The following is a 25,127-nucleotide window of genomic DNA, read 5'->3' on the forward strand; positions in this document are numbered from 1 at the left end:
CATAGGCCTGTTGGAATCATGAAATGAAACATGCTTGCACACAGGTTTTGCAGTCTGCTGAGTGCGACATTAAGATTACATTAATATGCACTGGAGTGTGGGGTTGTAGCATGTGGATGTGATTTGTTGTACACGTGTACACATGACACCAAGAAATGGTGTCAAATAATTATGAGCCATGATCTGTACTATTAAATTGATTGACCCACATAAAATATATCAAGTTAATATTTTTCATTTTTACCCAGAAAAGTGCAGAGAAGTTTGGATGCAGTTTTCAGCCCTGAGTTGTGTCTGTCAGGGTGCACATCACCACTATAACCTCCACCAGGACGATAGAGTAGCCTGCCTGTTGTAGCAAAATCCACGGCCAAAAAAAGCCCATTAAGCACTTGCTACGTCTGGCTAAGCCTGTCACTCTCAGCACATGGTAGCAATTTAAGGCAGCTCAGATGAGCATATCAAAGAGGCTGGACAATGTTCAGAGAGATTTTTAATACAAAATTCAATGTGAAACTATAGAAGATAGGAGGGACTAAAAGTCACTTTGAAAGTAAGGAGGTTGTGCATTCTCCATCTCCACTGGAAATTATGCCCTTGTGTCTAACCATGCAGATACCTTTGGTTTTATTTTCAGAGATTTTGTGATAACTATCTGTGAAATTTCTGCCACACCACCAGTACAGTGGGGTTTGATTTGATTTCATTTGTGGTGCTCAAAGTTGCTTCCAATAAACTCAACAACAGCATGCCTTCATGAAAAAAAAAACTATGCTAGGTGCTTGCAGTACATATAGTGTAATACTCAGACCTCAGCCTTTATCAGAGCTACTTTCTTCACTAGAAATATTCCTCATGAAAGCTGTTGACAGCATGTTAAGCAGAGTATCCAGAGCAACTGAAACACTTTCTGGAGAGAGATGCTCATTTTTCAGTGCTTTGAGCACCTCAAAGTAAATTTCATATGTTGGGTTGAGGTGGCAGCTGAAATTTCAGAAATGCATATCTCAAAAACTGATCGAGTAAGGTGAGCGAATTGAGCCTCCTCAGACGTTTCACCACTCATGCTGAAAGGCTTCATCAGTCGTATGTAGTATGACTCCGGTCTGAATCACACCAGGAATGTTGAATGAGAATAAAGCAATAAACACTAATATGTGTGTGTACATATACACGCATGTTTGACCCACTGATGAGAGAGCCACAGAATAAGTAGTGCAATTAAGAAATCATGAGTCAGAATGGTTAGAGCCATTCTTTTCCGCTGCATCATTCACTTCCAGGAACCCTGTCCCCCTCCTCACCCCACAGTAATTAATAATTTGGACATAGCCAGATGTTCTTCAGCTTTTTAATGGGCTCATACAGAGCATGCTCATTCTTTCATATAGTACGCACATCTTTCCTAAAGTTACAGTTTTTGATGCTTAACTGATTTTTTTTTTTGTGTCACAACACTCATTACACCTCTGGTGGAAATTACTTAGGGCACAAACACCCACACTGTCCAAATGCACCCACGCAGCCAGAGAAACGATGACTACAGTGCACACACGTCAGGAGCAAGAGTGCCCCCTTCAGGCTGTAACCAAGCAGCCCTTTCAGAGCCGCACTGCCCGTAATGCTTGCAGATGGCCAAGTACACGCGCCCCTCATACCCAGCCCCCCACCCCCTCCCCCCTTTCCATAGTATAGCAGTTACTCAACAAGGCTCCTGACTGGTTATAGAGCCTGTCTCACACCCTGCCAATATAAACCTCACCCCTCAGCCCTCAGCCCAGCTCGTACCCCCACCTTCGTCTGACCAAATGGCCCAGGGAAAGCATCAGATGGAGGGTAGGGGGTGGGTCAGCGGAGGAGGGGTGCTGAGTGGGCAAAGAGCCAAATGAGAACCATATTTCATGCACACTCTGCTGAGGCCCTCCATCTCCCAGAAACATGCACAGATGCACAGGGTTGTGTGCAAACATAACATACAGATGCATGTGTATATGTCCTCAAACACACACGGCTACTCACATATGGTCTAGTCAAGTAACACTATTGGTATTTCAGCCATGATAACTATGTGGGACTTCATTGAGTGCATGGGAGGTTTTGTTTTCTGAAGGATTAAGTGAAGGGAAGTGTCCAGAAATGACACCATGTCATAGCTCTTGACCAGTATCTGCAATATCTTAATCATTGAGCAAAACAATGAGCAGATTGTTATTGTCTGACTTAGTTTTTTTTTTTCTTTCCCAACAAAAAATTTTAATGTATACATTTTTACATTAAACTCGTGTCCTGGGCTGAGTCATGTTTGCTGGTCTTTGTGTCTGATTCTACAGCGAAGTTGGTGGGTGTCCCAGCGTGAGCCCCTCTCCTCCCCATACAGCCCCAGCCCAAGGTCTGGAACAGATTACATCTGATATTAAACACATGGAGGCAGTTAGAAAGGAGAAAAGGCGAGAGAAAAAAAGTAAAGAAAAAAAAAACTAAAGAAAAACAGAGTGGATTTGTCAGCGAGCTCCCTCCTACCTTTCCTCTCTCCGTCCTTATCCCCTTTTTCTGTCTTTGTCTCCTTCTCTGTTCAGTTTCTGGTCACTTCTGAGAGAATACAGTGACGTTCATATCCGTGTCGACATTCTGGCTGTCAAAGGCACAGACAGCAGAGGTGGCACAGAGCCAACAAAGTGCCAGTGCCTTTAACAAGACATACAAAATATGAGTATAGCTGGAGTTCTGATATAGGGCCTATTTATAAGAAAAAGTATCACTCTCTATGAATCTAATGATGATGAAGCTCCTCAGTGATACTCTTTAATTCTTTCACGAAAAGATTTGATGCTGTTTCCGCTGCTTGTGGCAGATGGTACGAGTCCTACACGCGCCTTGTCCTCAGTCTTCCATTAGAGATGTGGATCAGTGATTCATAACCTAGCGGATAATGAGATGAGGGACTGAGATGTGCCCTGAGATGGTATCAAGAGGAGTCCTGCTCTCCAGACTCTTTTCCTAATGATGTAAGGACTGATCAGTTCAGAGGAATGTTGGCTCACAGACCTTTAAGGTGGATTGAGAACATTCCCAGTGTTCCCTCTGCTAATTTCAGCTTTTTCCTGTGAGGGGTCCCATAAGGGAGTCACCACTCTGCAACCATCAGGCTCTCTATCACTGAGATGAGCACCCCATCACGTCCATGTCTTCCATTCCATGTTTTACTTCAGGGGCCTATATGCTCTGAGCAAGAGTTGTTTCCCTTGCTGGTGCTTAAATTTACTACAGAACGTCTCCTGCAGTGTGCTTTCCTCAAATTAACCTTTTCGATTGGTCTACCTTTTAGGTCGCCCGCAGCACAGTCACTGTGGGAGGCCATGCTGACCAGTAAGCATAAAGAGGGGGTGATGGAGGTCCGTCGGCAACTGGTGGAGGCTGCCAGTAAAGAGAAGCTGCCAATCAAGATGAGCATGGGTAAGAACCAGAATCCCACAAAGCTGTAACAAAGAATGTCTTGTTTTCTATTAAATAAAACACAAATTCATACAAAATAGAAAAAAAAACGAGCATTTGCATCATGTAAAAATATCATGAGAGAAATGTGATATTCTTAAAGAGAAGTGTGTGTAAGTATTTCAGCGTTGTAGTGCAGAACCTTAGCGCCTCCTATTGAGAGCCATCATCTCTGCTGTGCATTTGCCCATGTGGCCACATAGGAAATCTGAACCACATGTTGGCTCTATAACACACACTTACACACACACAGATGCTCCCTTGCACACACGCTGCTTTTGAAAACTTTTGTTGTTTGTTAACGAAGAAAAGGGGGCTGGCTGCAGCCAGGGATAAAAATACGAGTTGGCATGCAAAGGCCTTTCCATGCACAAGTATTCAGTGCCCTCATGCACGTTGAACTATGGGCTACCCTTTGACTCACACAGTTAATGGATGTACTACATTCATACTCGCACACAAACAGGGCTAATATGCAGGATATCTTCTGGCAGAATGGGGGGGTTAAAAGAGAGGGGCAGTGTAGTCCCTTAGCTCCTATAATCTGTGAGGTAAAGAACGTCTTGTCTCTCGTGACAAGTAGGTTCTAATATGTTGGTCTCACATGCACACACGCACACACACCAAGCATCTGTGTACACATGGTGGTTTCCTTTTGCACACCTATGCTTAACAGCAGTCTTTGTAATTCTGGATGGCTGCTACACTGTGGATTTGTTTAGACAAATGGAAGGCAACAAGAATGGAGCTGCAGAAACGTACAAGGAAAAGTTTGAAAGTATGAAGAAGGTGTAGCATTAAAGCTGCTGCGCGCCTGCTGACTGACAGCCTGTTGACTTAATGTCTTTGCTGAGTGAGAGAAAAAGAGAAAAGTGGTGTGAGCGGGTGCACTGTCAGACTCCTCACACACTGGACCTTTATACCCCACTGGCAGAGGACCAGACTCCACGAAGCCCCTCTGCGCTCCCAGCACACCCCCACACAGTTCCCGTCCTGCCCGCCAACACCACCAGACAAATTTTCAGTCCACCGTGCTCTGCTCATATGAGACCAAGATAAACCCAGTAACACAAACCGCTTAGCATTAATATCTATCTGCCCTCTCAGTGGAGGAGAATTTTACACAACACATTCTCACTCTGGTACGTTCACCAGATCAGTAAAGATAATACTGCGTCAGTGTAATGCAAGTTCTGCATTCACGCACACACTGACTCAGCTTGGCTTCTCTTCATCTCAACAGGATAAGATCATCTAGAGAGAGCGAGAGACAGAGAAAATAACCAGTTTCTCAGAGCCTGAGTATGGACTGTCAGGTTTCTCATAGCCTGAAAGGATGATGAAATTCCCTCTGTGCACTTGTGCGAGAGAGGAAGTGTTTGCATAGATGTGTTTGTGCAGTGTCCAGTGTTTATTTTGGGTGTTTTTGCTTTTAGTGGGGAAATACTTGGACTTCTTTGGTTTCATTGTTCGTGAACGTGCGTTTATCTGTTCATCCGCCTCTGTGAACATTTGCATGCATATGTGTATATATACTGTTTGTGTGCACTGATAGCACGGTGTAAATGAGGTGTGTTGATAGAACCTTTCCTTTCTTCTTGCATTGCATTTAACTATGACACTTAAGCTGATGATTTATTACTTTCATTATTTCAAGTAGTGAAACTGGTAATATTGCAGACGTTTAGTAGTTTATGTATATAATATGTCCTCATAATTTAAATGATCATCACAATGTGCTATGTTAAACTGCACAAATGGCTTTGCAAAATAATTCTGTAATCAGTTAGGACAAAAAAAAAAAGTTAAAATAATTTGGAACCTAGAAGGTGTTATTACAACTTTGGATTAGCAAATGAAATTAAAGTATTGTCAAAGGTCTGTGTCAAAGTGTTTGGCCATTTATTTTAGTGGAGATCCACAATATTTTATTGTATTAGCAAACAGTCAACCAACAATTACAGTATTATTAAATGCATTTATTCTGAAATTTCTCAGATACATGCACACCAATGTATGTAGTCACTCTTAAACTTGAAAGACATTAGTTAAAATGTAAAACAAATGATGCTTGGAATTTGAATTTTGTAAAGAGATAAAGATAATTTGATTTCAGTTTAGTCTTTTGATGAAAATGCATATAAGTGCTAGTATAGTTTTAGTTTTTTGACTTTTGTTAGTTTTAGTCTAGTTTTATTCTAGTCTTAGTCAGTAAAACCTAAATACATTTTAGTCTAGTTGTTGTCATTTTAACTGGATTTGAATATTTACTGTACTGTACTGTACAGTGGTTACATGTGTTGTTCCCATCTATCATGAGGTTTGTGGAAAATAGGGTTTTATACCGGAGTGTCCCTCTGCTCTGCAAAAGTTGGACTCACTCATGTTTGTACTAAAATCCTCTTCACTGGGCTCAGCTTGAGAGGTGAAGCTAAATCATCAGATAACATTAGAACAGTTAGATCTCTGCAGTGAACATTTAGAGATGATTTATGGTTTACTGCCTATATTAATCCTGGAATTGACTGACAGCAGCACAAAATATATCAGACTGAAAGGAATGTCACTGTTACATCTACAACCACAGTGCTTCACATTAAAGGTGGTGTTGGCGATCCTGGAAAAAGTAGCAAGAGGAAGCTGGATTTTGAAAGTAGACAACTGAAGAGACCCACTCTTTTGTTCTGACTTCTCTCCAAAGCCACTCCTCCAAAACACAACACATACTGCAACATGCACTGCCTGACTACTGCTTAGAGATTTCAGGATATGAACAAATGTCCCCCAAACAAAACAAAGCCGGTAATTACCTGTCCAACAGAAACACAGCCACCACGACGTCACTTTTCAGCTCCTTTTCTTCTCTTAGTTGTCACCATCATTCAAAAGCCACACCAGTGTTAATTTGGGTTTTACATCTTGCAGCATCCATCCATCCATCCATCCATCCATTTTCTTCCGCTTATCCGGGGCCGGGTCGCGGGGGCAGCAGTCTAAGCAAAGATGCCCAGACCTCCCTCTCTCCAGACACTTCCTCCAGTTCCTCTGGGGGAATGCTGAGGCGTTCCCAGGCCAGCCAAGAGACATAGTCCCTCCAGTGTGTCCTGGGTCTTCCCCGGGCTCTTCTTGGAGCAGAGTGACTTCCATGAGCGCTTCTCTGGAGGGGATTTCATCGTGGATCGCTCCTCTCAGTCTGTCACCTGCCAGACATTTGAGCTCACCCTGCGTTCCTGCCTCTACCCCCACATTGAGAGGAGGTACATTGAGTGCTGTGGGAACCTGATGAAGACCCTGAAAAAAGACTACAAGTAAGCATCACGCTTAAATCAGTGAGGACTCTTAAAGATAGGGTTGGCGATACTGGAAAAACCAGCAAGAGGAAGCTTGATTTTGAAAGTAGCCAATCGAAGAAATCCCACCCTTTCGTTCTGACTTCTCGCCAAAGCCACTCCTACAAAACACAACGCACACAGCAGCCTGCACTGCCTGACTACTACTACAGATTTCAGGAAAATAACAAATGCCTGCCCCCCACCCCCAAACTAAACAAAACTGATAATTCCCTGTCCAGCAGAAGCACAGCCGCTTTTTAGGCCCTTTAGTTCTCTCAGTTGTTGCTGTAGTTCAAAAGCCACACCAGTGTTAATTTGGGTTTTACATCTTGCAGCATCCAACTTCTTTTTAGTTGTAACTTTCTTGAATACAGTGTTATCCGCCCAGATCTGTGGCCCTGAACCATAGTTGGGGACCTCTGGTTTATGGCTAAACTGCTTTATCCCTGGCTCGTAGCCGGTAACTAGCCTTAGAAGTCCGGGCTTTTCCGGTGAGGAGAAGTGAAGAGGGGATGCTAACGGCATTCAAAACACCGACTTTATTCCGTCTTGGTAACTCGAACACTGCATGTGGCCTTGATGCCCAGTTAACTGCATTACAGTCCTGTCTATACACTTAGAGCTGACTGCTGTTGGTATTTTCTGCACCTGTGGCTGCGTGTAAAAGGAGTCTGTTCAGTGCGGCCGTCGTCTCTCTCTCTCATACTGTGCACACTGCATGCAGGTAGCAGCTTCTGGCAACATTACCTATAAGGCTATATGTCTTAAAGGGAAGGCCCGGCCTGTAACAACAGTCTCTGTTTGTGACTGAAAGCTGCTGTGGGTACCTTTTCTGCCATAGCTCACTAGCTTTAGCTATCAAAACAGAGCAGTAACGCATCTGCCTACCTGGCCTTGTGGGAGACTCTTGGCTCGTGCAAGGCAAGGATGTTTGTTAGCAGGAGGTAGGTTTACGGGCAGGTAGGCCATTCAGTGATTTTGCGCATCCTGTGTAAAATTATTGGTCAAGCTTTTTTTTTCAGCCCTGCTACTGCCACAGACGACGGATTTGTCTCTTTATGTTGTCAGTGCATTTAATGGACTTTATTCATCTATCAGGGTGAAAAGAGAATATCAAGATATGGAGCAAAAGCTGCTTCTGAAAAGAATGACAAGCCCTACCTTTACATTATCTAACAGTTTCATATGCCGTGCTGCTGCATTTTACTAGTGTGTTCCAGCATTTTTTGTGTGCAGTTCTTTGGACCGTAGATGAAGATGATTCGTAAACCTGTTTCTTCCAAGAAGCACTAATGCCAGAATCAGAACGTTACTGAATGTAAGATGGTAGTGAAACACATGAACTGGCTAATTCAACTCTCAAACGAGTAATATTTTGGCTGGTGGAGGAAACTGTTTCCTGATCAGCACCTACAGTTTGTGACTCCATAGATGCGGTAGGTCATTAAGTCAATTCATGTCCATTTGTCCATCTTTCACATCATTTTGATGTTTATTTTTTATTTTTTAAAGGAAAAATATAAAACATTTAGTCATACTTCTCATTTTCAAACGTTACTTTTTATTTAGTTTCGTCCTGAAAAATACAGTAGGTCGTCAACAAATATTTTTCATGGTCATTTTCGTTAATGAAATGAACACTGGCTGTTTTGAGTTGTCACCACCACAGACCTCATGCATGCTGTCCTGTATAGAGAAACTTCAGTCCCCAAATCACTCAAAGACATATTTAACTGAAGAAGAACCACAGATAGAACCTGTTTTCACAACACATATGTGTCTATCCTGTTGCACCTTGAGTTCTCTACACCCCTACAGTAGAGTCTTGAAAGGGGCCCAAACCCGCATGCATAAATAAAAGTTCTGGGACTTTTCTCCCTTTGGCATGCATAAAGAAAAGTCCCTCAGCCTTTCTCTGCCTGTGCCCCCCCCCCATGCATGTAGAATTGCTTATGAAGCTGTCCAGCTGCTGATGCAGCCCACCACTCAGCTTTATGCTGACATTAGACACAACTTAGCCTCTGAATAACCCTGTGTACCTACTGTAGATGACTTACTGGAAGATGACTTATCTTCCAGTAAATGGGACTAAATCATCGCTGGCCCCTGCCCTTTTTTGCATTGTTTAGGACTTTGATCATGGTCGAACCTCAGTTGCCACTTCTGCACATCAGGCTAAAATGGGCAGTAGCTCAAACTGTTTATAGCCTGAAACTGAAAATGGTATTTATGGCTAGCTATAAATGCACCCAGAAGAACATTAAAACATCCCCAGGGTTCAACTTTCTCCACCATCTTAGCTGATATACAAAGAGAGTGACAGAAACTGCAGTGTTGTGTATATGCAGTACCTGACACCTTTGGTTTAACCACTGATGAACAAAACAGACGTGTAGATGTCTTGAGTCAAGGTGCAATTAATTCAGGCATCTCCATGTTTAATGCACTCGTGAACTGAACACCATGCTGTATTAGAAATATTTCATGTGCGTTATATTTGACAGATATTTTAAGCATGCACTAATATAAAAAGGCAAATAAATATGTATTTAACTTTTGGGTGTTTTCAGACAGCATTAAAATTGTGTTGGAATGTGTTACTGAAAAACAGATCAAATGATAAAGCTGCCATGGAAGCAGACACTTTTCAGCTACAGTGTTGACTTGCGCTCAGCCTGTTTCTTAGAGTCCAAATATTAGAACATTTTCAGTACACCCTGCTGTAGTTTGAAATCAGAGCCCATCTGATAGATCTTCTCCCTGGGATTCATTTTGCATCTGGCAACAAGATGTCTGAAGAATCACAGAAGTGTTTTGAGGGAAGTTTACTGACATAGATAAGAGCTAAGGCTTTGATTGTGTAATGGAAAACAGACTTTTATGTGTCTTTCTTGACTTAAGTTCTTTTCTCTTTTTTCCTTAATTATCTAACATTTTCTCATTCAGTCTCATCAGGTCTGTAAAGTCACATTACGTCTGGCCCACACTGTACCATTCTCTGTCACCTACTCTCTTGTAAGCTTATGCTTGGCCCTTGATTTTGACATATTTCCTGGTTCTGTGCTGAATTATGGTTGGCACGTCAAGCTTAGCGAACCCTGGTCATTGCCAGGATTTTTATGGCTGGGTTTGTTCACAATAGAGCTTTTCAGGATTTTAAATAAGCCCGGGCTGAAGGTTATTCTACACAAAAAATCCTTAACTTCAGCAAGAAACCTGATTCCCTTTTGTAGACATTTGTTTCGTTTTGCCCAGAAGTGTGTCATACAACACACTGAGTCTATAGTTCAGCGTGGAAAGTGCTTCCCAGTAGGCAGGCTTGCAGAAATTTGCTTATCAGTTGCTGTTAAAATGAGTTCTTTGTTACTAGCCTCAGATGATTCCTCCAATTATATTTCTGAAAATGTTTCTCATCCATAGACTTTGTCATCCAGTTAAACAAAGTTTAAAAACGAAGTTGTCTTTACATTGAAAGTGCCATAACTCCATGATGTATTTACTCTTCTGAAGCTTTCTGCTCCACTTTTTAGCCTAGCATGTCTGTTTCTCTTTTAGTCATGTGTTTGGCCCTGCTAAAGAAAACAATGGCTATGTAGTCCAACAGGAAATACTCCCACATCTGGTGCTGGTTCAGAACATCAACAAGAAGAAGTAGATGTTATGTGTGCCCCGTCTCTATCCCGGCCCCTGAAACAGCCCCTCACTCCTCCAGGTCACCCTGTACAACCCCCTCCTAGCCCTTACCCCCGTTACGCCACTCTTCCTGTGTCTCTGTGAAACTTCGTGGGGAGGTGTGGTGGTTGTAACCAGCATGAGGAGTCCAACCTCTCTCTGCTGCCTCTACAAATAAAAACCTCTGAATTACATGTATTAGTTTCACTCAAGACAGGCTTTCAGGAGCTTTTATTAGTGTTACTGTGCCTCAGCTATATGTAGACGTGCACTCTCTCTCTCTCTCTCTCTCTCTCTCTCTCTCACACACACACACACACTTGCAGTAATATTTTGTCACATACTGTGACTCAAACATTTCACTGAAAACTGTCAGCCACCTGCACATACAGAGAATATTGCATCTTGACTGGCACAGCCACACGCACATACACACTCACGCATCGCTGGTGCTTTCTCCCAGACTGTGAAGGTTTTGCTCAGTCAGATAATGTTACTGTCTGTTTTTGGTACCACTCATCTGTCCTAAACTAAATGTATGATAATTATTAGGGAAAAAGTTGTCTATTTATTTTATTTCTACAGTTCTTACTTCCCATTAGGAAGAAAAACTGTGTGTGCTTGTCCCTTAGAACCCTGTACATTTGTACTTGCTTATAAAAGATGGCATAGGCTACTATTAGACCAACAGAGTGTAGTAGTGATTTGTATATATACTGTATATATGAAGTGCTTTGACCAGTAGCAGTTGATGAGTTTGTGCTCAAAATTGCTCCCTAGCTGATAACAGTATCTTCGTCTTTCCTCTCAGGCCGTGTGACTCCTGAGCAGCTGTGTTCCTATGTGCAGCTGTTCCAGAGCAAATGGGAGGCGTTAGAGAGTCACTGCGGCGTGCTCCAGCTGGGCCTGGGCACAGCCCAGACGCTACGCCACCCCAGCTTGCCTCGCTGGGATTCCTGCCTAGGCTTTGAGCGGCTGCTGCTGCAGGTCTGCACTCATCTTACACAAACCTATTAACCATATTAGTTACAGGTGATGAAAACTGGAAAGTCTCCTTTCAAAATGGGATATCCAGCAGTTAAAAGCATGATGACTGACAGAAACTCTTGAGGCCTTTAACTACAAATCAATATTTCATATGCAAGATTTAAAAAATACATATATATATTAAGGAACATTGAAGAAATGTCTTAAAGTATGAACTTGCATTATTTTTAGTTTTCTAAATAAAATCACACTGACTTAAGCAGGAAAACTTCACATTCACTGGCAAGTTGTATTTAACCTGCTAATTACAGCTAATTACTTTTTCAAATCTTTCCCTTTGGTAAATATATATTTGCCAGTGCTCAGCAGGTAAGTGGATGCTTGTGATTCACTAGATGGTGGCCAAAATGTTGTGTTAAACTGACAGAGATGGGGGAAAAACGCAGATTCCTCTCCTTCATAAACAAGGTCAGTTGTGTTTGCAGAGAAAACATTTGGATCCAGTAACGCCAGCTTTCCGTCATGTATTTTAGAGGCTTTTTAGTTCACAGGAAGAAAGGGTCTGGTTTGTGGGGGTGGACAGAGGTGGATGTACATGTGTGTTTGACTGTTGAAAGGTCAGAGGGCAGTGGAAAGACAGAGGCATAACAGATGAGGACAGATATGAGAGTTGGTCGAAGGGTGCACTGAATGTACTGTGAGTTGAATAATACTAAAGCCTTTTCCTCCATCTCTGACCTTGCTATTTTCATTGAGTTTCTTCATACTCCTGAAGCTGTAAAGTAAGCAGTAGGACAGCAAAGTATTTAGGAACTGATTAAACTAAATCATGGAAAAATAAAACAAGCTTGCAGCAGTGCCCCATGCCAAATTGGAATTTAAAAACAACCTCATAAACCTTAGTCCTGAGTTGGGGCCATCGCTGATTTATTAAATAAAGGACTTTAGGGCTTACAGTTCTAGTATCCACTTACTTCATGACTCCACTTTGATCCGTTCCTCCATGGCAGTCTACTATACCTGGACAATTCAAAGTACAACTTTTTCAGTGCTCTTTATAGTTTCAGTCTCATGACCACTTTTTCAGGTGGAGCTGGGTCTTGTTAAAATAATGATGACTATGTTAATAGCAGACTGTTGTACTTAACATCAGGATAGTGTATATAACACTTAGCCCGAGTTCAGAGATTCTTCAACAGTCAAATCTCACAATCAGGCTTTGAGCGTGATGTGACAGTTGTGTGCAATCAAAACAGGGCCCTGGTTTTATTGAGATATTAAAGGAAATGAGTTGTGTGTTCTCTGTGACCCTTTCTGTTTATTTAATTACCATGTGAGGTTTTTGCTTTGGGCTCAACATGGACAGGGAGAAGTTAATTACATTACAAAATGGCAGGATGAAATATGTTTCAGCTCTGCCTGGCGGTCAGGCTGTGTTTGCTCTGCTTGAGTGTGTGAGGGCTGCTGTGGGTACGACCGGTCAGAGCTGGACGCTCCATCGCTGATGGACAGTGTGAGTTCAGTCCGGCCAAGCCCTCTGTGGTGCAGTGGGGCCCCAGAGCGGGCAGTGGCTGCACTAAGGCAAAGGGCCACTGAGTGCAGGGTCTAGCCTAGGTCATGCCTTTTCCAACGCTTTGTTTGTATAAACTACTGTGTAATAGGTACTTTGTGACCTGGACACATTGGTAGTGTTTTAATCTTAAGGCAATGCTTAAAAATGCTGCAACACATAAAGGCTCTTTGGAAATGCTTTGTGCCTCTGTGCATTCCTAATGGTATACTGCTTGAAATGCAGTATATTGGTAAGGCTGTCGCAGTTGATAATTAAAACGGGCACAGGTGTGGTTATGGAGGCTGAGATGTTTGTTGGACTGGAATGTAAATGCGGTTTGTGTGATAGGTAGTCTTCACTGTGCTACTATATTTGTGTGAGATGGCTAAATGTCTTGCTGGCTGGCCCTGCCATCCTGCCTGTACCTACCTCACAGCCCTGCTGCCCTGGGCCCTGGCTGTCAGGGTTTTGGTCTGAATGGCTCAGATTGAGCAGGCTTGGTCCAGCTCCAACCTGCGGTTACAGAAAGTGTATGTCAGACATGCTCAGTGCTGGGCACGGGTGGTGCAGCCAAGGGAGAACTCAACAGACTCACTCTTTCACCACTTCCCAGAACATCACAGGCCCGCTACACTACCCTCCCATTAATGGCCCAGCCAGAGTGTCTACTTCACCAAACTAAACGTATACACTACTACTGTACATCCCTCCCACAGAGAGCAGACTTGGGACAAGTTGCAGCTACAGATTTTTTTATGCTAGTATTGTATCTGAGTTTACTACACAATCTACCACAGTCACATCACAGGACAAGGTAGTGATGACAGCAGTGCAGTAGAGAAGAGCTGACCCCTCTCACCCCAGCCTGTTGCTGTATTCTGCTGGGATTAGCAGGGCATGCCTCTGTAAACATTCAAGCTCCAAGTTATTACTGGTCACAGCGCTGCTCAGACAGAGAGCTGCACTAGGCTGTATGTCCCTAACTCCACAGGTGACTCAAGCTGCCGGCCTGGTCCTCGCCTCCATCTCTGCTGTGCGTTATTGTATTGTAGTCTGAAATACTATATACAGTGTGTAGGTTAAAATCAAGCTATGAATCTAAACCCATTATAGTAGTTCTGAAACAAGTACATGCAATGATACTTTGGTGAACCAACAAGCTGCTGCCAGTGTTGGTGTCTTTCAGCATTTGGATTTGTTTTTGGATGTGGTCTGACTATCTATTCTATTCTGTTCAGGTAAGGTCTATTCAGGTGGGGCCTGACTGTTTTTGGTTTCCTTATTAGTCCTGTCTCTTTTTTGACAAAATCATTTATACACTTTGACTTAGCCTTTCTCTGGGTCAGGACCTCTTCTGTGTTTGTCTACAAATAATTCTACAAGAAAAACTGCAAATCTACAGTTTATGCTTCTGCTTCTTCATAAATAATTCTTCAAGATGACTGCTAGTCTTTTTTTTCAGACTGATGTTTTGCTCTGTTGCTACGTGTGTGTCTGTCAAGGTAAATTAGTATCTAGCCAGGTTGGAGCCTGGTGACCCTCTTACACCATTAATCCCCCCCCACCCCAGTACAGTGTCAGTGTGAGCTGGTCTAAATGCTCATGACCTTTCACCTCTATCCCCTGAATCCTCCTGGACACTGACCTGCAGAGGTTCAAACCAGCCAGCCTGCAGTTTATCAGTAGCCTGATGCTAAAATCCATGTCATCTCCTGTTATGTAAAGCTGTAAGAAGCCAAGCCAGTCCCCAGACTACTTAACATGCAGTTATACAATATATGTAACATCTGGATTGTATTATTTCTTATGGCGATAGAGGGAAGATGTTGATATTGGTCCCAAGTAACTTTCATCTTATCTGAGCTGCATGCCACAGACAGACAGGGGCTTAGAACCAGTAATTGGGCATTCCCCAGGGGATGGAGCCTGTCCCCACATCCCAGACATTCCCCCTTATTCTCCAACTTTACTGTGTCCCTGCTGCCCCTACAGGATGGAAGGGGAGTGGTCGCTGTATTTTTCTGTAGATTGTAACAAAGGGGTGTGAATGACTCCGGGGCACTGCCCTGAAGATGTCCCGCACTGACCTCCTCCAGTTCCCCACTGTTTAACAGCCGCACAATCAGGACTGACCTGGACTGACCTTCTCCCCATCCATTTACTTTCAGTACCATATTCTGCCACATTCAGCCCTTGGGTTTCCTCTCCACAGTTTCCTCAACCCTGGAGCAACAGATCTGCTGGCAGAATGAGCTACAGGAGGTTTAGGATCAGCTCATGTCTGTCTCTTGACAAAGCGTCTTCTCTGCCTCTCTCTTATTGTCCTCTCTTCATCCCTTTTCTCCAAACTATACTTTATCCTAAAGAATAAATCACTAGGCGGCCTAGAAGCACCAAATTTCTAATATTACTACTTGGCAAATCAGCTACAGTATTTAGTCAAATGGATTCAGAAGGACAGCTACAAACAGCGCATGGATAGAATTAGAGCAAAATTACTGCAAAAATAACTCAAATAACTCAGTTGCAGACCTTTCTTTTCTACCAAACTCTATTAAGAAAATGAATTACTGTAAAAACATCACAATCCTCTCAACTCTGACAGCCTGGTGGAAAGCAAACAAAATCACTAAATCATCACTTGCACCATGTAGATACACTCCAATTTGGCACAACCCTGATTTCAAACTGCATAATAACTCTATTTATTTCCCAGCATGGTAACACAAAGGAATCACTCACTTAAATCACCTATTGAAAATAACCAGTTCATATCATTTAATACACTGATCCAGAAGTACGGAGTTCAGAGAGAACAGTTCCTCCAGTACAATCAACTAAAATCCATAATTAAATAAAAGATTAGTGTAACCAATAACCCACTACAGCCCTCCAAATTAATTGAAGAAATTATGAAAATTACAGATTCCAAGAAAATAATATCCAAGCTATATAAACTCATGTCAAATACAGATTCAACAATAACAATATCAAAACTCAAATGGGAAAACGATTTAACTCTCCCCCTCAGCTCTGACTTCTGGAAATTTGCAGTAACATATTTTCTATGACCAGCAGCATAAACTTATAACTTATACAATACAAGACTATCTATAGGACCCATATTACAGAAAGTCAAATGTTCAAAATGGGTTTTACTGACACAGACATCTACTCACAATGCAATCTAGATTGCACCAACACTTTCATTCTACTTGGACCTGCCAACCAGTTTATTCCCTCTGGATAGCAGTGACAGAGAAACTCTCTCCACCATCTTGGGCTGTAGAATCCCTCCTTCTCCATCACTTTGCTTGCTTGGTAATATCACAGACATTAACCACCTTCCAATTAAATACAAAAACCCACTCCTCATTTCTCTAGCTATTGCCAAGAAAACAATCTTTCAAAACTGGAAATCAAAAAAATCTCTACACATAAACCACTGGACCTTCTGACAGAATACATCACATTAGAGAAAATGGCATCCACTCACAGGAATAGTTTATCTGCTTTTTATGACAAATGGAACCTAAAAAAACCAAAACTATACTTTATCCTAGATTTCCTTTTAAATATGTCCAGTTTACCTTGTATCTGTCATGTGTTCTCCAAACATATAACATACACATACTGTACAACATGAACTTGTGTGCTCCGCTACAGTCCAGGCCTCTGGATATCGAAGCATAACAAGCCTTCTAAAACTAGAGGAATATCCGGTGTTGGAAAAAAAGTTGGGTTTATCAGAAGATTGAGTTATTTACCTATCGCTTCCTTCCTGTGTTTAGTTGGAGAGGATTACAGTGGGAGAGAAGAGCAGCGATGGAGTTCACTACCAGGAAGACTTAGGAATAGCCCCCATCTCCAGCTCTCTTCCCCCACCCCCAGTGCCGGTACCCTGAGACGGCTGTGTTTACATTGTTCTGCACAGCTCAGGCCTAATGTACTATCTGTTTAATAGGCAGAGAGAGACCTGTTTATAGAGAGGGGCCTTTTTAACAGAGGTGATGGGCTGGTAGGCCGGAGGGCAACACAAACTCATCTCACTTCCTGTTATCATTACCTCTCCTCACTCAGACAGATAGGTGCTTGGCTCACTCTGCTTTCTGCATTACTTATCCTTAATCGCCGCACCATGCTGCTGGCTATGACTGTGAGCAATCTGTCAGCCCTGGAAAATCAAGGAACACAAGAAGGCTCAGTCATGTTGTCTCATATTAAACCTCATCAGCTCCACTTCTCAGCTCAACAGTAATTTGTATGTGCTGCATTTTAAATGTTATACTAAGCATCTTTCATCCAAATCTATATCTCAGCCCACTGAACTGAAACCTAATAGGAATTGCTTTGGTGTTAATAGCTGTAGAATTATAGAGCTACAACTCTCTGAGTGTTAAATCTGAGCAAGTGAGATGGGCTCATAAGGGTTTAATACACTAAACATTTTCTCTTTTACTTAAAGCATTGTTCTGTTCAAGTCACAGCCACATTCACTGTCCATGTGCATCTGTGGATAGTTTTTGTACTGGGCCCCATTGTTTGCTGTGGCTGTTTAAATGTGGATTTAAACTCTTCAAATCAGAAGGGTTTTTCGTGTGGTCTGGAGTTTTGCCTCACAAATGTTTTTAAGGGTTCTGCAGGATTTACACTGGATGTTTTTCACAGCCTCATTCAAAGGTTTTTCTCACACTTGCTCAGACCAAACTTGCAGAGGTTTTTGGAGCTCATCCACACTGATCTCGCCACACTTTTGGCCCAAAATCCAATTCTTATTTTTTCCTCTACGCCTTGTTTTCGAATGCCCCCTCATTTTTGAGTTGCCCCCAAAACAGGGTCTAAGGGGAGGTGGTTTAAATATTCCTCTATTAAATGGGATGGCCCCCCGTTATTAGAGAACTCTGTGGTACTAAGCTGCATTGTCATCGTGCAGTGTTTGGACGAGGTGGTCAGGGGAACATGATCAGAGGGGGCTCTTGACACTAACACTCTCCATCCCCAGTGAATCAGTTCAGTGTGGTCTGCTGACTTGGCCTCCTGGCGTCAGACTTCATTTGAGCATACTCCAGCAAGACACCACAGACTGGGAAAAATCCCACAGTGCCCAGCATTCACCCTGGGATTGTTAACAAGGAAGGCCATAGAAAAAGCTGACCATTAGTGAAGATGGCGGGGGTTTGCAAGAGACCCAACAATGATTCTAGTGTCCCAGACAGAGCCGATGAACCACTTCATACCTTGATAATCCTTCAGCTGGCGCACGACCATGTCCGCCAGTTTAACATGTCACTGCTCACTGCTTATATTCCAATTTTCCCATGATATACCGCATCTGAAACTACAGCCAGATGTGCTGGCAGGTAAGTGCGTGTGCAGCTATGTGGGCACGCATGCATTCATGCATGTGCATCCTTTAATGTGCTTAATCTAGCAACAGTGTCTCAACTTCCTGTTGTCACAAACAGTCTCTCTGTTCCCTGTAGAAAAGCTCCACCTCAGGACAGATTAACTATCAGGTCATTTGTCACTACCTGCTGAGCACAGGCCAGGGAGGGTCACAGCCCACAGGACATGTCTTTGTGTCTGTATGTCTGATCTGAAATGGAGTCAGAGACACATTCCAAGACCTTTGAATGTCCTCTGTAAATAGTGATTGACAGTTTAATGCCAAATTAAAAGATTTTTAGTCAAATTGATTGTATTGTGATTGATCGGTTAATGGTGAAGAGCACTTTAGCCAGAAGTTAAAGATGCCTTTGCTGATTTAGCATGCTTTTAGCGCTGCAGATAGACTCATGACAGTCCAGTTTCTCTATGCTGGGTTCACTGGGGATGATGCTCAGCTTTGTGAGCCAGTGGGCAGTGAACTTCCAGATCTTGTTTGGCTAGTTTCTTGCTGGTCTCCACATTTGGGGACACAGTAGATTGGTAGTGCCCCCTACTGCCAAGGATGAGCAAAGATTTGCATTTTGTAGCAATAGATGACTGAGTTAAGGTGGGGGACGTAGGGAGTGACCCCCTCAGGTCATGAAGAAAAGGTGAGACAAGTACTCCTCTTTGCTCTAGCATGTAATTGCACCCATCTGACCCCCGAGACTGCACCTCCTTCTCCACCCCTCTGTTCACTCATGCCCACCCTGCAGACCACCTTGTCGCCCCAGGGTTTCGCCCACTCACCCAAAGGGAACAAAGCTGGCCAGTCACCATGGTAACTAAGTAGTAAGGGTCAAGCCAGGTCAATCAAAGACAGACTTTTGCCATCCTTGCTCTGTCATTAATTACCCATAGTTCCCTGGGGCACTGCTCCATATGTAACCACATAGCTCCGCAGGCGGGATCCAAGTGATTTGATCAGGTGAAGTGCACCATTTGTTTCTTCATATGTGTATCTGTGACAGGGTCAGTGTTGTTGTTACGACCAGCTAAGCGAGTGTACCACCTCTGAAACCTGTGTCAAACGAATAAGTCATGTTAGCAACAATAACCTGTCCTGTGACCTGTGTGGTGTTTCAGAAACCTTTGACTCTAAACGAAGGCTTTATTTCATTAAGTGTTTAAATGTTCACGGCACAGCAACCTAAGAAAAATCCTTCAGCATCTCAGTGTTTGATTCAAGCAACCAGAGCATAAAGGCCCCAGTCCACTTGAACTTTAAATGCTTCAGTGTTTATAGGTTGTGACAACATTAGTTGTATCTGGTTTTGAGCTCAACTTTCAACTTGAGCTGGTATTTACATTTGTTTGCATCTATGTGAGGGGAAAAACATACAGCTTCCCTTCTTTGTGTATGTGTGTGTGTGTGTGTGTGTATGTGTGTGGGGCGGGGGCAACATTGCCTTGTGTTGTTCTTGGAATTATCTTATATGAGCTTGAAATGAAACTCATCTGTGGAGGGCCTTTTAGAGAATGCGCCCCCTCATAACATGATCGACATCAGGGTGCCAACGAATAGGGATAAAATGGGTTCTCTGCTGGGGCCTGGAAGTACTTAAATATCCTTCTGTCATCCTCTTATTCCCATTTTCTCTCCTTGTTTTGTATGCTTTTCTTTTCTTTTGTCATGTGTTGATTTAATAGAAATGTGTGTGTGCAGCCTTTGTTTGAAGCAGAAGGGTGTACAGTATCTGGTGAGAAGGACTGTGGCCACATGCTGAAACATCCCGTAGGACACTACCAACAGAGTGGCCGATGTGAACATCTATGCATCGCCAAAATATTTATAAATTGAGTTTTTAGAAGTGCCTCAGAACAGTCGCCAAAATACTGGATATGTTTAGTGCAATTATGACTAATGAAGACTGATTGCCCACATGTTTGCTAGCTACAGCACAGAAAAATGCATTTTGAATGAGCTACACATGACATAAATATGTAGAATGTGCATTCTAGGTAACTGGACAGCAGTGTATTTTGATAGGCTTACAGAGTTTTGTTGAAAACTTTCCACTGCCTGTCACAGTGTATACCAGTTGAAGCCATAACTAAGCTGTTCCAGCCCTCCGTGCTTCATTTTATCCAATAGGAAAACTTGATTTGCAAACATTCATGTTTTTTCCCACAAAAAATCTTTCCCAATCTTTCCCAGCTTTCATCTGGAGTGAACTCATACACCCCACTTCTCGTCTTCTATTGTCTTAAGCTTGGTGCACTAGGAGACACATGGGCCGTTTTGTCCTGGTGCTGTTTTTATGGAATTGGGAAAAAGAATGAAAGTAGCTCAAAATGAACACCAACGCTGAACCACTAAATATGAGTGGGAGGTGGGATGGAGGGGTGGAGGATTTGAGGAGAAGCAGTTCATACACCCACCATGTGACCCCCCCACCCCCTCCTTCCATATCTCCTGCTCCTTAACTCTGTCTTCTCCACCCTGCTGGTTTTTTTTTAAGACAGCATACACTATTGACATTGACTAGCTATATGGCATTTTGCATGCTGTGCATTGTGTGTTTGAGAGGCATAACAAATCATACGAGGTGTGATTTGATGAATACATGTTTATTTTCTGTAGAAATAAGCTTTAAACTAATTTTCAGTTGCTTATTGTGGTTATTTGGAGCTGCCTGTAGAGAAAATGAAGGACTGACTCAGTTGACACATTATGCATATATTGCACATCTGGATGTGAGGATCACAAGTTCATATGTCCTCACTAAGAGGTTAAATTGCAGAATCAAATTTTAGTTTCTGCAAGTTTGCATTACTGCAGTGTGTCTGGCTGACTCATACTCTCGAGTTTCTTTTTTTTTTTCCTTTGAAGAGACAAAGCTTTTGCAAAAGGTGTTTGTTCAAAAATCCCATATCTTACAAAACAGATGTACGTGATGCTACGAAATTCAAACTCCCCAACTACACTAAGTTGCCTTAGCTAATTGTAAGCAGATACAGACGCCTTGCAATAAATCTTAACTTCATAAAGCTCATCATACTCAGTTTGTGCTGAGATTGTCTCAAAGATGTGCTGACTCAGCAGGGTGGTCATTTTGGAGGCTGTAGTGCATGTAGATCTTGCACTGCATTAAGTTAAAGTTAATGTAGTCATTTGCTATATTTTGTCCAGTCCCATTAATGTCAGCAGTGGTGCACAAACTACTGTAAACACCTTCTTTAGTGTAGAAGTTTTACTTATCATTATAAACGAGCACAAAATAAGTGAGTACTATCAGTAACGCACTTAGTGTTAAAAGAAAACGTAACTGTAAAATGTTTAAGTTTAAATTGTATGTACTGTTGTGTAGTTTCAGTTTTTATAGTGCATCATATTTCAAAAGTTCTTTATTGGTTTTGTCCAGTTAAATGTGTGAAGCAACTGTAACGTTTAGAAAAATGTAGAGTGAAAAGTACATTATTATATTTTGAAATGTAATGGAGGGGAAAGTGTCCTGAAATGGATATCCTTAAAGTTCAAGGATGTCAAAACTGTACTCAGTAAATGTAAAACTACAAGTACTTAAATAAATGTACTTAGTTACTTTTCACTACTGCTGTCAGTGTGAGACCATTACAGACTAGTGTATACAGTAGTTTTGGGGAAATTACATCTTAAACAATAGGAGTAAATTAATAATATTAAATGGAACCTTTTTGACACTCTGCCACTTAGACCATCAAATGCACAGTGACATTTGTAAGTGTCACATTCTTAATAGAGTTTGGAAAAGTGGGACCTCTCTGCCAGTGTGATGTGTTTAATCCTTGTGTAGCAGTGAGGCTCTGTGCTGCATCACAGTATAGACAAACAGACAGACAAGGCATTAGTGATGTGTTTACCATCTGTTCAGGAAGGACAGACGTGATGTGAGAGGATGAGGAAGAGAGACATTTTCACGGTGTACGAAGAGGCAGGTGGGGCCCATCTGAGGATTTACTGCCAGACATCACCTGTAACTTATCAGAGAGGCCAGTAAAACATTGGTGTATCCTCTGTGGCACCACTGTCATCCTTAACTTTGAACAAACCCAAGGATTGTCAGTGATGCTGTATATAGTACAAGGCCCATGAGGGTTATGGACCCCAAATGTGACAGGGATGTAATCACATTGGAAACAGCTGCCAACAGTTTAAAACACCCTGCCCAGCATCATCAGCTCCTCATGTTTAGTGCCCTCATAGAGAAATTATCCACACAAATAGCTGAAGTGCGAGAAACGTCCTCAAGCTGTTGCTTTCAATTGTTGAGGAAGATGCTTTATGTGTAAGGGGTACACAGTTAGTGACCCAAGAATTCTAAGAAGCATATGTGATCCATTAGACTCCAGGGAGATAAAGCAAGGATTGAAGTGGACTGGAAAAGGTTGAGTCTATCCTAGTCTGAGTTTGGTGTAGCAATCCATCCATGTCTTCTCTCCTTCAGCACTATCTCAGCCTCCACTCGTAGAAGACTTTCTCCTGAAACCTTAGTGGAGTCGTTATTTGAGTTGTGTTATTGTGCTTGTAATTTTGATTTTTGTCAAAGATATAAGTTATGATTCCTCAAAGATATAATAGTCTTAGAGGAATTTTTATCATGTCAGAAGAGTTTAAGAATCCGTGTTATTTGGACACTGGGGGTGCACTGGGGAGTGGGTTCAGAAGTCTGGAAAAATGGAGACAGTATTGGAGAGAATGATGTATTGTGTCCACGCCAAAAAAAAAAGGTGTTAGGATGTTAAAGACTGGGGATGGTCTTGTTGCCCCTCCTGGTACTGTTTTAGCTGAGCTGTGGGCTTAAGGCTATGGGAATGTTTGTGCAATAGAAACGCAGGGTGATGATGTTTGTATTGTTCCATTTCAGCCTTTGCACCGAACCAGTGTCAACAGACCAGGTCTGTGTTTTCCTTTCACGCCCGCACACAGGTATAAAAAACATTCAGCCATGCACTCCTCACCCTGTCTGTCTCCATCCTGACCTCTGTCTTGCTAACTGCCACGTGCTTGTTTGCATCCATCGGTCTTTGACTTCAACAAATTATGGGTCAGTGCTCAAATGAATTGCCAAAAAGAGATCCTGGTAAAACCCTTCGAAATTCAGAGTGGTTACGGGTGTTGGTTTGCAGATGTGTAGTATGCAGGAGGACTGCTGCATGTATTTGCTCTCTTTCATACTAACATGCATGTTGTGTGCAGCCTTCCCTGTGACACTTGACACTCTACGTGTAGAGTTTACACGTATACTGTACCTTACTGCCTGTGTGTGACTACAGCCAGACTGGATTTGTAGTGTTTTAATGAGGACGAGTGTATTCCCACACAACCTGCGTTAGCAGTGGCACAGTAGTATGTGTGACAGAGGACTGCTGTGTGTGCAGAATGCCAGGTCTTGGATTTCTCAGAGAAAACGTGCACTACTCACAGCCCACTGCTCTGATACACCGAGGGATGTCACTGTGTAAAAAAAAAAAAAGCCATTAACTGTACAGCAAGGCTGCATTTATAAAGAAATAATGGAAGAAGTTGGAAATAAAAAACAATAAAAAAAAAGGGATGGGAATGTCTGTTTGTAAATGTTTACGGTCTTCAATACGTCATGTCTGTATTTCATGGTTTTGTGTTCACGTTTATGTGCTTGTGAGTGCTACAGATTTTTTATTTAATTGTAACTTTCCTTTTTTGCCACCTGCCTCAGACAGTAACTAATCAGTTCATCATAATTAACTGGTAAATAGACAAGTGGTCAGAATACGGCCATCTGGAATCATCATGTGACTTAGCACAGTCACACTGCATCAATGCATCGATAAGGTCTTTTAGTGGAGGTCTTAATGCACTCCCTTCCCATCATCCCAAACTTTATGCCTGTGCTCCCACCCTCTTTTCTTTCTGCTTTTGTTTTTCTTATTTTTTTATCTTTCAGTGTTGTTTTTGTTAGTTAACATGTTCCAGTACTTTCTTATGTTGAGTATAATTCATTTCTACATCCTCTCAGGTGTGGGTATGAGTACAGGGAAATGATTTGAGATTAGTTGTTTTCCATTTCCCGTGTCTGTAATGAGTGTTCTCTAAATGTTTGTGGAAGAGCAGTTGCCGTGTGTAGGCGTGTTTGTCAGTGTCTGTGATCGAGATATGCATAGATCGTGTTTACACAAAAATCACATGCAATACACAGGCCTCTCATGCTAAGTCTCAGCAGCCATTTGCCTTAAAACAGATGTGTGTGCTGCCTCATTTTCATTTACACGTACTGTAAATACAGTGTTCCATCTGTGAACTCAGTGTTGATGCAGGGTTCAGAAAAGAAGCCTCTTTGGCACAAGAATGATGGTGTATCCTCAAAACACACACCCAAATATAACCATGAGAGACAAGAGCGTATTAGCTGTACCCCTGAGTAATGACTCACATCAGAATGACATAATCAGTGACATAGCTCTCAGTTTATTTGTGATGAATTCCATGTTTTCTTCAGACTTAAGTACAGACGTTTGAACCATGACAGAGCTTCCACTATACCCGCTTGTCATGACACCCTGCCAGGTTAGCAATGACAGCATGGGTGGAGATGAAGTCACCAATGCAGAATTGATAATTACACAGCCATGGTCCACCTAACATACAACTAATAGTTTAAAAATATCCCACACCTCAACTCCTGCCCATTTCCTGTCTATTGAAA

The 25,127-nt window shown here is 42.3% G+C and overlaps 1 protein-coding gene across 1 annotated transcript in view; it reads left to right on the forward strand.

Annotated features, from left to right (window-relative positions):
* scfd2 (sec1 family domain containing 2) overlaps positions 1–25,127 on the forward strand; it is an 88,835-nt gene that overhangs the window by 6,243 nt on the left and 57,465 nt on the right. Inside the window, exons 3-4 of the mRNA XM_020603539.1 lie at positions 3,326–3,453; positions 11,308–11,483. Coding sequence (XP_020459195.1) covers positions 3,326–3,453; positions 11,308–11,483 — 304 coding nt within the window. The remainder of the gene's footprint in view (positions 1–3,325; positions 3,454–11,307; positions 11,484–25,127) is intronic.

This window comes from Monopterus albus, unplaced genomic scaffold (genome assembly GCF_001952655.1).
Source record: "Monopterus albus unplaced genomic scaffold, M_albus_1.0 scaffold61.1, whole genome shotgun sequence".
Classification (NCBI taxonomy): domain Eukaryota; kingdom Metazoa; phylum Chordata; class Actinopteri; order Synbranchiformes; family Synbranchidae; genus Monopterus; species Monopterus albus.